Here is a 12,641-nt window from a genome sequence, read left to right on the forward strand (position 1 = left end):
TGTATCCTCCGCCTAACCTTTCAGTTGCCAACCTCTCCTTTTCCATCTGGGAGCACGGTGGACACTGACTGGCGATTGGGATATATACCTTTCTCTTTATTTTCTTCTTTATTTTTTTATATAGCGCTAACATAGTATATACCACCTTATCCAAATCTGCCAGTCCCCCCATAACAGATGGTGTTTTTTCAGCAAATGTTACTGTTGCTTAACCACCAAACCCACGGACACAAACTTTTTTCCCCTTTCCAACACACCTTTCCACCAGCATCTGTCCTTTTTCAACTCATTTTGTATATGACCAAATTTGCAACTCTGCAGGGACACCCTACGCCACGCCATCTCAGCACAGCAGCCAACCCTCGGTCCCTCAGATATGGACAAGTAAAACACCATTTCCTCCTAGCCATGACAAAGCGTTGATATTCACGTGCAGCACTGGTGTTTAGTGGAAAAGCAGATCTAAGATTGCGTACCACCTTCTGCTGATACTCCTGCATACGTGCGTCCCTTTCTATGGCAGGACTTATTTAGCCAAATTTTTGTCTTGTACCGGGGATCTAACAGTGTGGCAACCCACTAGTCAGCATTACTTCGAATTCGGACAATCCGAGGGTCATGTTGTAGGTAGTGCAGTAAGAAGGCGCATCAAGGAAGACCAAGTCCTTCCGGTGTTGGTGGCGGAGAGGTGAGGATCATGCCTCCTTCCTCTGCACTCTCCCCCAACCTCGCACAACCGAAATGTGAGCAAGCTCTCCCTCATCTGCTGAGTCTTCCATGCCCATTGCCAGTTCGTCCTCCATTTCTTCATGGGCTCCTGCACCTTCCTCAACAGTTTTGCTGATACTATGTACCCTTCTTAATCCCTCTCCACCACCTTCCCATGACTGCCGCCTTGGTGCTGCTGACCGTCTGGACCTTGCAGATCTTGTTATTCCTTCCGCATATGACTCCTCCTGTACTTCCTCCCCTTCCTCTTGTCCCACCACCTGACTCCGAATAATGTTTAGAGTGTGCTATAGCATGTAGATGAACGGAATTGTCATGCTGATAATGGCATCGACAGTGCTAAACATCTTCGTCGACATTTGTAAACTACGAAGAAGGGTGCATAGGTCCTTGATCTGACACCACTCCAGCAGCGTGATCTGCACTACCTCTGGATCTAGTTAGCCCAGGCTATACGTCATAACGTATTGCAGCAGCGCTTGGCAGTGCTGCCACAGACGCTGCAACATGTTCAGATTAAAATTCCTGCGTGTCGGCACATCGCATTTCAGGTGGTGAAACGCCAGACCTTAAGACTTCAGGAGTGATGCAAGTTGTTGAGCTGCTGGGTGTGAATGGTGGAAGTGAGCACATAGCGAGCGTGCCCACTGCAGAAGGCCATGTAGGCTCAGATGGTGGTTTAAAAATTGCTGGAGAACCAGGTTCAACACGTGAGCCATACAAGGCACGTGTGTCACATTGCCCTGACGAAGGGCCGCAGCCAGGTTTGCATCATTGTCGCACACGGCTGTTAAGTCACCACCGGAGTCCGCTCAATCAATTTATACTACGGTCGCATGGTGACACCGTGTTCCTTTCGTGCATAGTGCTGATGATGGGAAAGGAGTCGATGCCAGCGGCGCCGGTGGCTGCAGGTTCCGCTCACCCACTGGGCTGCTTTACCTTGAGATATGCAGAACCACTGGCTGACTGTAGGTGGTGGGTGTCTCACAGCTGAAGTACCATCAATCAGCTACAACCAATGGGAAGACACCACACCCTTTTTTAGGCCCATGCTGTCTGCTGACCACTGCGAGACATAGCTCTGAACCTCTGGTTCCTGTTCCGCCCAGTTGTGTTTTGTGATTTTGTGTGCTTATTTCCTGACTACGTCTCCTGCCTGCTGTTTATGTACCTCGTTGCCCGATCCATATTTTAGCTCTGCTTGTTTTCTGATTAAGTCCTGGCCATCCCATTCTGTTCCTGTTCCTCAATTCATGGTTTGACCCTGCCTGACTACTGCTCTCTCGGACTGCAGCCTTCCACAGATATTGATCACCTTGGGCCCTGTGTAATTCAAAATCTCTGTATAGAGGTTAAAGGGTTTGAGTGTTCTGGGGGTCCTGCTTGGTGAGTGGCTTCCCTGTAGCCTATCCTTTACAGCCCGTCTGAGTCTGTGGCAGGCAGGCAGGCGTTACACCGTGCCTTCTGCAGAAAGCCATGTAGGCCGGGATAGTGGTTTAAAAATTGCTGGACAACCAGGTTCAACACATGAGCCATACAAGGCATGTGTGTCACATTGTCACGGCGAAGGGCCGCACCCAGGTTTGCATCATTGTCGCACCCGGCCTTCCCTGGCTGCTGGTTGAGTGGAGACAATCATTGCTGAAACTCGGTCTCACTCTCCAGAGCTTACCGTCCACAACTCCTCAGTGGTGTGACTCAAATTTCACAGACATTTCAAAGTAAAGAGTCGACCGCCTGATGCCATTGAGCTCTGCTGCCACCATAGTAAGGAGGTGTGTGGGATTCCTTGTGCGTAGTTACAATGCGGTGGCCTGACCAGACAGGGTTTGGGCGGAGGTGGAGGACGCAGACGAGGTTGAGGAGGCAGAAGCAGTGTAGGTACTTCTACATACAGAGGAATGATTGACACACCACTCGTGGGGACTGCAAGAATTGTAAAGCAGACCCTTCTTCATCTCTCCCCATAGTAACCCATTGCCCAGTCAGTGACATTTAACGCCCCTGTCCATGCTTACTGGGCCAAGTATCTGTGGTGAAATGCACCCTGTCACACACAGAGTTTCTCAAAGAAGCGGTGATGTTTTGTGTGACATGCTGGTGTAGCGCGGGCACGCCTTTGTTGGAGAAGGAGTGGCGACTGGGCATCGGCTCTTGATGCACTCTGATGGGCATAAGGTCTCAAAAATCCTTGGTTAGAAAGGTTGGAAAGGCAGCATTTCGGTAGCCAACAGTTTGCAGATGCTGAAAGTCAACCTCAAAGCCATATCATGCACTTCTAAAAGCATGTAAAACACAACAAGGGGACTCCAACCACAGTCTCCCTTGTTTCCAAAAATTGGTCCACACACACACACCACTTGACTGGCATCAGTTGTCCCCCAGTTGCAATCTTACAAAGATGCTTTGCATGAAGCTCTCTCAAAAATACACCTACCTTTCGCCTCCCCAGGATGACACAGGGGAAGAAAAGTGCTCTGTGATCCATGACTTGTTCATCTTTGTTCTTTTTTCAAAAGTGAGGGGACTCCAACCACAGTCTCCCTCATTTCCAAAAATTGTGCCACACACACAACACTTCACTGGCATCAGTTTTCCCCCATTTTCCATCTTAAAAAGATGCTTTGCATGAAGCACTCTCAAAAATACACCTGCCTTTCGCCTCCCCAGGATGACACAGGGGGAGAAAAGTCCTCTGTGATCCATGACTTGTTCATCTTGGTTCTTTTTTCAAAAGCAAGGGGACTCCAACCACAGTCTCCCTCGTTTCCAAAAATTGGGCCACACACACACCACTTGACTGGCCTCAGTTGTCCACCATTTTCAATCTTAAAAAGATGCTTTGCATAAAGCACTCTCAAAAATGCACCAGCCTTTCGCCTCCCCAGGATGAGACAGGGGAAGAAAAGTCCTTTATGATCCATGACTTGATCATCTTGGTATTTTTTTCAAAAGCGAGGGGACTCCAACCACAGTCTCCCTCGTTTCCAAAAATTGTGCCACACACACACCACTTGACTGGCATCAGTTGTCCCCCAGTTGCAATCTTAAAAAGATGCTTTGCATGAAGCACTCTCAAAAATACACCAGCCTTTTGCCTCCCCTGGATGACACAGGGGTAGAAAAGTCCTCTGTGATCCATGTCTTCCTCATCTTGATGAATTTAGTCTGTCCACATTGTCAGTAGACGCGTGCGCTTATCTGTCAGCACACACCCAGCAACACTGAAGACACGTTCCGAGAGAACGCTGGCTGTGGGACACGACAAGATCCCCAAGGCGTACGTGTCGAGCTCAGGCAATTTATCCAGATTGGAAGCCTAGAATGAGCAAGGCTCAAGTTGCACAGTAATGGCATCGATGTTCACTTGCATATACTCATATATCTGTGTCTCCTCCTCTTTTTCCTCATCAAGCTGTTTTGTTTTCGCATGAGTATTTGTCCTTGTCACTTTCCCATGTGTTTGTGTTGTGTTGTGAGTTGTTTATCACCTTTTGGACACCTTTGAGGGTGTTTTATATGTGTTTTTATGTGTTTGTGATTGCCTCCCATTGTTTTCAATGGGGTTCGAGAGGTAAGTCGAACGGATCGCCGAACCGAACTCGAACGCAGACTTCGTTCGACAGACCGAACCGAACTCGAGCCTCTAGACCTTGGCTCATCTCTAGCGATGACAGAGGGAAAGCCAAGCTCACAGAGTATCTGCAGGCTTCACAAAATGGTGCCGATCTCCTCTGACAGCTGTGATCTAGACAGTCAAGGAGGAGTCCCTATGTCACAGTTGGAGGCAGCCGCAATGCATGAGATGAAGTTAAACATTAACCGCAGCCCCCTATATACAGGGGCTGCATATTTTAGGTGTTCAAACATTTAGTCACCAGCAAATGCAAATGGAAGCCTCAAATGACTGCAAAAAATAATAACAATAATAATAACAAATAATAACAATAATAATAAGAAACTGTTAAATTTGTGTATTGAATGTTGTATTAAAAATAATTGATTACTTAAGCAATGAATTTAATACAAAAAAAAATAAATTTAATGCAAAAAAACATAAATTTAATACAAAAAAAAATCTTGGCACCTTCCCTTTAAGCATTTTCAGTGATGAAAAATAGGAATATTAACCTATTTTACCTCCAAAATAGTAGTTCTCTGTTGAAGATACTTGAAATGGTAAGTTCATGGACGAGCTTGAAGATCCTTCATTGTCTATGATAAGATTTACACGATTCCTTTTAGCAGTAAGATAAATATAATGCCATTGTCCATTGTTAAGTTCAAAACCTGTAAAATCAGCATAACAAGCACTTTTATAAATGTTAAATATAAATATGGCACAGAAAAAGGTATTTATATTATATTCAAAATATCTAATAAACTGCCATACGTAAGGTCATCGTTCTGTACTGGTCCATATCCTGGTAATTACAATGGTATTAAAAAACAATGTGCATTCATGAGAAAGGGCTCCCCTTCCCCACTCTACAGTGACTGATTCACTGTTTAGAAAATTTTAAGAAGTTGTTTATTTTAAATGCCCGTATTTTTAGCTAATAGTAATTAAAAAAAACTTGGCCATTACATTAATATTTATGGCCTATCCTTTTTTTTCCCTCCCCTTTACTTGAGTGCAACTCTTATTTTGGGTAATATATGTTATGTTCAGTTTGCAGTAGTTCAGACTATTAGTTTAGGACATGGGGGCAATTCTTCTAATTTTGTATTATGGAGTCATGTCCTTTGTCTCTGCACTCCTCCCAGTTACGTTAGGAATTTCATTTTTTTCACAATATAAAAGGTCAGTTTGGACACGAGCAGATGCATAAATTAGATTGGGACTCAGTTGAAAGTTACACCTTGGCGTGGTAACTGGGCTCAAGTAAATTTGGCCATTTCTATTTGAAAAGTACCTAATTTTTTCTAAAATAATTCATATTTTCTGGGCAGTAATGCATATTCCCATTTCAATGTTCATAATTTACATCCTTCAGTTTTTTGTTCCCCATTCCCCCCTGTTTACTTGACTGCAACTGTTATTTTGGATACTATCCTTAGAATAAGTCACCATTGTGTGATCGAATAGGGTCATCAGCTGACCTCTTGCTGTCATGACTCACAATCATGTCACAAGAGCGCCGATGTGAGCTGGCAATGGTGCACACTCCCTACTGGCAAGTGTTAAATCCCACTGGCAGAGATTGGTTAACTGGTTAACAGCTTCGGGCGGATCTTCTCTTTGAGGCAAATAATTGCTGATCAGATCAGCTGACATTTGCAGAGAAAGATGCGGGATTGGCCCACGAGCCTACAAGAGAAGTGGAATGACCCATGACATACATAGCCCATCATGGGTCGTTAAGAGGTTAAACTGGCTGTAAAATCTTTGCTGAAAGTTAAACTCATTCTCCTATCACTAAGCCTGATTAACATGATTTCTGCTGATGGGCTTTTGATCCAATAATTAATTAAATTGCATAAAATTAACTCTGAAATTAATTTTGCTTTACAATGAGAAAAAAAATTCTACTGCGTCATGGGAGATTTGCAACTGCCTCTAGACCAACATTGCAGTAGAATATGTTGAACCATTCACAAGAAAACTAAAAACTAAGATATTTTCAGTTTCTGCTAATTAAATTACTCAATCATCTAACTAACTATAAAATGTATAGTATAGAAGGGAAAGGATGTCATGGCCACAACTGTCTCCTAACAGTTGTGGCCATGACATCCTTCCCCTTCTTTATTTTCACCTCCTACCCAATTTCTTCCTTTTACTTATCAGACAAGCAGGTACTGTATGTAACCGCCATACCTGTAATTGTGTCCTGATACAGTTTTCCATTTTTGAAAAGACTCATTTTAAGTTTTCCATCAGAAACATAGACAACGAACTGAAAAGGAGCAGAGCTGAGTTTAGTGGCAAACAAAAAGCCTTCTCTGTTCCAAGTACGGAAAAAAAAAGAGATTGTAACTTCTTCTTGCAGAGATAATCCTGGCAAAAGCAAATAGCTTTGTGAATTTAAAAATGTCACTGGAACCACTGGAGGCTCTTGACAGGAAAATGAAACGTTTCCCTAGAAAACAGAAAATAGCGTTAAATACATTCTTGTCTGTTTATGAAGTCACAGATATTATAATATACACCTAAATAAAAGAGTCCCTAAAACAATAGGTTACAAGAAAAAATAAAAGATACCAAGTATTTGTCTAATTTCTTTTTTCCTTAGTAACATTACACAATGTCCAAATAACCAAAAACACGTTCAGCATAAAAGTGCAAGATAAGTTTTATGATTCCATACTTCTGTCAGAGTTGGAGCTTTTTTTATCATGGGCAAAGTCTGAGCAAATAACCTGGTATTGGCAAAATGTCTTGCTGTCATTCGCCAACCTCCCTCCCAAGGTACAATAATATAACTTAACACTATGTTAGGTAACTGTCAACAAAATTAGACTGAATTACAGCCCATGGAACATTATTTATATATTGCACTACACTGCTTATATTTTAACTCATTAAGGAAAAATTAGCATTTTCAGAAAGATTTTCAGTGGTGGAAATCTGTTTAGAATAATCATTTGATAAATGTACTCATAGTATACACTGAAGAACAAAAAATTAGGTGCCTCAGATATTTAACTTGTTATTATCTCAGTTTTTGTCCCTGATTCTAAATGTGTCATTAATTTTCATCCATCAGCTCTAATTAAAGAGATGTAATATATCCTATGTATTTGCATATGACGGATCAAACACAAAAGGGGGCTTTACAAGCAGTGATATTGCTAGCGATATCACTAGCGAGCGCACCCGCCCCTGTTGTTTGTGAGTCACGGGCAAATCGCTGCCCGCTGCGCACAATATCATTAGGAGTCGTCACACTGACTTACCTGCCTAGCGACGTCGCTGTGGCCAGTAAACCGCCTACTTTCTAAGGGGGGCAGTTCGTGCGGCGTCCCATCAGCATCACTAAATGGCCGCCCAATAGAAGCGGAGGGGCGGAGATGAGCGGCCGTAACATTCCGCCCACCTCCTTCCTTCCTTCCTCATTGCCAGCGGCCACAGGTAAGCTGTAGTTCATCATTCCCGAGGTATTACACATAGTGATGTGTGCTGCCTCGGGAACGACGAACAACCTGCGTCCTCAACAATCAACGTTTTTATTTTAAAATGAACGACATGTCAATGATAGACGATTTGGTGAGTATTTTCCATCATTAACGGCCGCTCGTTGGTGTCACACGCAACGACGTCGCTAACGATGCCGGATGTGCGTCACGGAATCCGTGACCCCGGCGATATATCGTTAGATACGTTGTTGCGTGTAACGGGGCTTTAAGGGTTCGGATCCACTTGCGTTTTGCATGGACACCAGTGCAAAACTATGGGGCAGTGTCCATCTGCGATTGATTTCTCATGCCATATTGGCCTGAGAAATGAATTGCACCATGCTGCATTTGGCAGCAGTTCTCTGTTCATGCACCTTCATACAAGCATTTGGGAGCATGTGAAACATTGCACTGCACTCGCATGTCATCCGACTGCAGTACAATGTATGCAGAGACAGGCCGGGGAGGAGATGAGGAGAAAGTGCTCACTCCCTCTTCTCCGCAGCTGTGATCCAATCACAAAATCACAGCACAGTCGCATGACCCTGGGCTGACGCTCGCAGCAGAGGGTCATTAGCATATCACTTCCGGGGCTCTCGCATCAGAAGCTATGTGCAAGTTGAACCATACCCTAAAACTGATGTCTACTAAGCATTATTATTTTTGCCTTCTTGGTTATTAAAACAAATTCACACATATAGATTTATTTTATTTATGAAGAATTTACATAACAGAATAAGATTTAAATATGCATAAAAAGTTGTTATTGGTAAACTATTCATTTACTCAAATAGCTCACCAAAGTGGCATTTTAAATGTTTCTTATGGTGAGTTGTGTCAGGACAATGACTCTGAATAGATTAGCAGTAATCCAACATCACGTGAATATCCCACTGTCCTTGATATCTTTCTTCTATAGTTTTTAAATCTTAGTGGAATCATTCAACCTGGCCTTCACTTAGGTCACAAAGGTTTTCTGGGAAACAATTCAAGTGGCTTTGGCGATAAAGCATCTTGATATTTATTGTACAACCAAGGTGACAGAAAGAAGATAGAATTCTTTCTACTGGTTCAGTGTAATTATCAGCTTTATAGTTCCCAAGAAAATTCTGTACAACCATAGTGAAAGGACACCATGCATCTGTCTCAGCATCGTTCAATGTATCTTTGAAATGTGGATCTTTCATGAGACCTTTGATTTGAGGACCATCAAAAATATCTGCCTTTAGCTTCTCCATGGTCCGTGCTGGAGACTTTCTTCAGAAGTAGTCGAAGCTTGTTCCCTCTTTAGGCCCCGTCACACGCAACGACGTATCTAACGACATAAAGCCAGGGTCACGGATTCCATGATGCACATCCAGCATCGTTAGCGACGTCGTTACGTGTGACACCAATGAACGGCCATTAACGATCAAAAATACTCACCTTATCGTTGATCGTTGAAACGTCGTTCATTTTCAAAGTATCGTTGATTGTTGAGGTCGCAGGTTGTTTGTCGTTCCCAAGGCAGCACACATTGGTACGTGTGTCACCTTGGGAATGACGAACTACAGCTTACCTAAGGCCGCTGGCAATAAGGAAGGGAGGAGGTGGGCGGGATGTTACGGCCGCTCATCTCCACCCCTCCTCTTCTATTAGGTGGCCGCTTAGTGATGCTGCTGTGACGCCGCACAAACTGCCCCCTTAGAAAGGAGGCGGTTTACCGGCAACAGCAACGTCGCTAGGCAGGTAAGTCCGTGAGATGGCTCCGAACGATATTGTGCGCCACCAGCAGCGATTTTCCCGTGACACACAACTGACGGGAGCGGGTGCTTTCACCAGCGATATCGCTGCATGTAAAGCCCCCTTTTGTTTAGAGATTTTACGATCGGCTTTATTATTATTTATTAAATGTGCAGTGATGGTAAAATGATCTCACTCCTGTCAAGCATTGGTTCTGCAATTACATTCTTTTCTCCAACTACCATGTTTTCTCTCAGGGGCCATTGTTTTCTCACCCAGTGCTCATTTTTTTATACTATCCCAGATACAGATAAAACAGGGATGCCTAGTGTATACACTCTGCTGTCCCAGGAGAACATTCACCATCTTTAGATCTACATAGAATGTGGTATGATATTTTCTTCAGAACCAGAGCAATTGTGTTTTGGTCTTCAGTCACGATGTGTTGGCGGGGTCACGTCATAAGTGACGCACATCCGGCATCGTAAGGTAGATTGTAGTGTGTGACAGGTATGTGCGATTGCGATTGAACGTTAAAACGTTCATCACATGCACGTCGTTCAATTCCTAAAAATTGAACGTCAGATTGTTCATCGTACCTGGGGTAGCACATCGCAGTGTTTGACACCCCGGGAACGATGAACAGATCTTACCTGCGTCCTGTGGCTCCTGGCCAGCAATGCGAAAGGCAGGAGGTGGGCGGGATGTTTACATCCCGCTCATCTCCGCCCCTCCGCTTCTATTGGCCGTCTGCCGCGTGACGTCGATGTGACGCCGAACATCCCTCCCACTCCAGGAAGTGGACGTTCGCTGCCCACATCGAGGTGGTATGGACGGGTAAGTATGTGTGACGGGGGTTAATCGTTTGTGCGGCACATTCAACAAATTGAACGTGCCGCACATACGATGAGGGCGGTTACGATCGCATACGATATCGTATGCGAAATCGTAACATGTAAAGCATGCTTTAGTTGAATGATCTATTGTGATTGATCCATATTTGTTTCCATTGTGTAACAGTACACATATTAGGCTCCACATAGTACTATTTATGAAAAGCCACCATTCACATGGTCGATTTTGTGATATGCCTATTTTCATCAGCAAGCCTTGAACATTGCTGCAATAAACAGAATCATGTTTTTCTTACAAGAATGGCAGTAAATCCTTTTCACTGTTGTGGTAGTATGTGATTTTGATTTCTGGATGAAATAAATTCCTCTTTGCTAGTAAAGACGACAATTCTGCTGATTTCTTTGGGAGATTTAGCTCTCTAATGAGATCATTGAGCTGCGGCTGATTAAAAACTTGCGCCACTTATGAGGCTCCTTTAAAATCACTGTCATCATGACTACTGTTTTTTGTTGAAGAACAGGATTCATCGTTAGTGAGCTCTTGTTTTTTATTGAATGACTGAGCTGGTATGTCATCTGATTATTAAACAAACCGTTTTGCTGAGTCTAGGTCAGGACACATTCATTTACTACAATTACGTCCATTAATGCCCTTTATGTTAACCACACAGTAGTAATAATCATGACTGTGATTCCTATGTTCTCTCCTAACCATGGGTTTGATAGATTTCAGACATTTCCTCGTACCATTGGTCCTCTGTTGAAAGTGCTCAATACATGTTTTACAGTGTGTGGAATCCATGTCTTATCTTGGTCCCTTAAGTTTTATTTTGAAATAGCTTAGCATTGCCCTTTTCACTAAATCAGAAATGGATTTTCTTTGTTCCCTTATTGTCTGCGCTCCACAAACATAGCAAAAGCAATCAGGATAAGGCCTAAGCCACACGGCATGAAAATGTGTGCGAGTGGAGTGCGATAAAAAAATCACATTCCACTCAGACCAATATTAACCTGTGTTTCAGCACACATGAGCGATTATTTTCTCAGCCCTAATAGGACCGAAAAAACAATCACAGCATGCTGCGATTGTAATGTGAGACTCTTTCTCTCGCACCCATTCAAGTGTATGGGGCGAGAGAAAAATCGCACTGCACTCGCTGTACACCGGTGTACCACGAGTGCAGTGCAAGAATGGCAATAGCCGGCAACGGAGGAGAGGGAAATAAATCCCTCCCACCCCTCCTCAAAGCCAGCCTGCACCCCCCGCAGCTGAAGTCCGCTCGTACAGTCGGACCTCAGTTGCAGGGATACTCGCATCACACTCGTCTCTGCTGTAATGCCAGCGTGAGCCGAGTGTCATACAAGGGGATCGCAGTAATCCCTGTGTGGCCCCAGCCTAATTCAAACACTGTCTTCATGAGAAGTCTATGTATTCACCTGCAAGGGTAAAAGAAATACAGAGTAATTTATTAGCAACACTACCTTGAATAATTGCTTTAACTCCTAAAAGAGACAGTGAACTGTACTGAAATTTGGACATTACATACTTTGATTCATGAGACGTGAGAGTGCAATGAACCTCAGTGACAGTGACAAGAAACATTCTCTCACTGACTTGTCATCCCATCGTTCTCAACCACAACATAGACTTGGGAAGAGATTTGTCTTCTTTATGATCGCCTGATTTAACACCACCAAAATTTTTCTTTTTGAGACATCTGAAGAGTTGGTTGTACAGCAACAAGCCACAGGCACTCTGAGAGAACATTTAGCAAAACATTCAGGCTATAACCCCAGACATCCTGCAGAATATATTCAAGAATATGGAACAGCACATGCAGGCATGCTTGGATGTCAAAGGGAATCTGTCACCGCTTTGACCTTTTTAAACTGTTAATATGGGCATACAGTTTATAGAATACTGAAAACTGTCCTACCTGTATGTCTCATATCAGATGCCTTGTTGTTGAAATTTCATCTTTTATTGTTTTATGTAAATGAGCTCTTCCAGGCTATGGGGCAGATGCTGCATGGAAGATCACTCCGCCTTCAGAGCTTATTTTAAATAAAAGGGGTGTTACAGTGTAATGTGTGATGTGATGGCCGCTCCCTGCTCTCACTGGAGAGGTGTATGTGATTATAACTGATACATTTGCAGGTGCCACTAAGCTTCAGCCTCCATTCAACAGGTTAGGCAATATTGCTGTAATGAAG

The 12,641-nt window shown here is 43.5% G+C and overlaps 1 protein-coding gene across 1 annotated transcript in view; it reads right to left on the reverse strand.

Annotated features, from left to right (window-relative positions):
- The window catches only part of LOC142245804 (contactin-associated protein-like 4), a 795,990-nt gene that overhangs the window by 411,993 nt on the left and 371,356 nt on the right, over positions 1-12,641 (reverse strand). Inside the window, exons 8-9 of the mRNA XM_075318773.1 lie at positions 6,554-6,815; positions 4,873-5,022 (exon numbers count right to left, since the gene is read on the reverse strand). Coding sequence (XP_075174888.1) covers positions 4,873-5,022; positions 6,554-6,815 — 412 coding nt within the window. The remainder of the gene's footprint in view (positions 1-4,872; positions 5,023-6,553; positions 6,816-12,641) is intronic.

Source organism: Anomaloglossus baeobatrachus, chromosome 1, assembly GCF_048569485.1.
Source record: "Anomaloglossus baeobatrachus isolate aAnoBae1 chromosome 1, aAnoBae1.hap1, whole genome shotgun sequence".
Lineage (NCBI taxonomy): Eukaryota > Metazoa > Chordata > Amphibia > Anura > Aromobatidae > Anomaloglossus > Anomaloglossus baeobatrachus.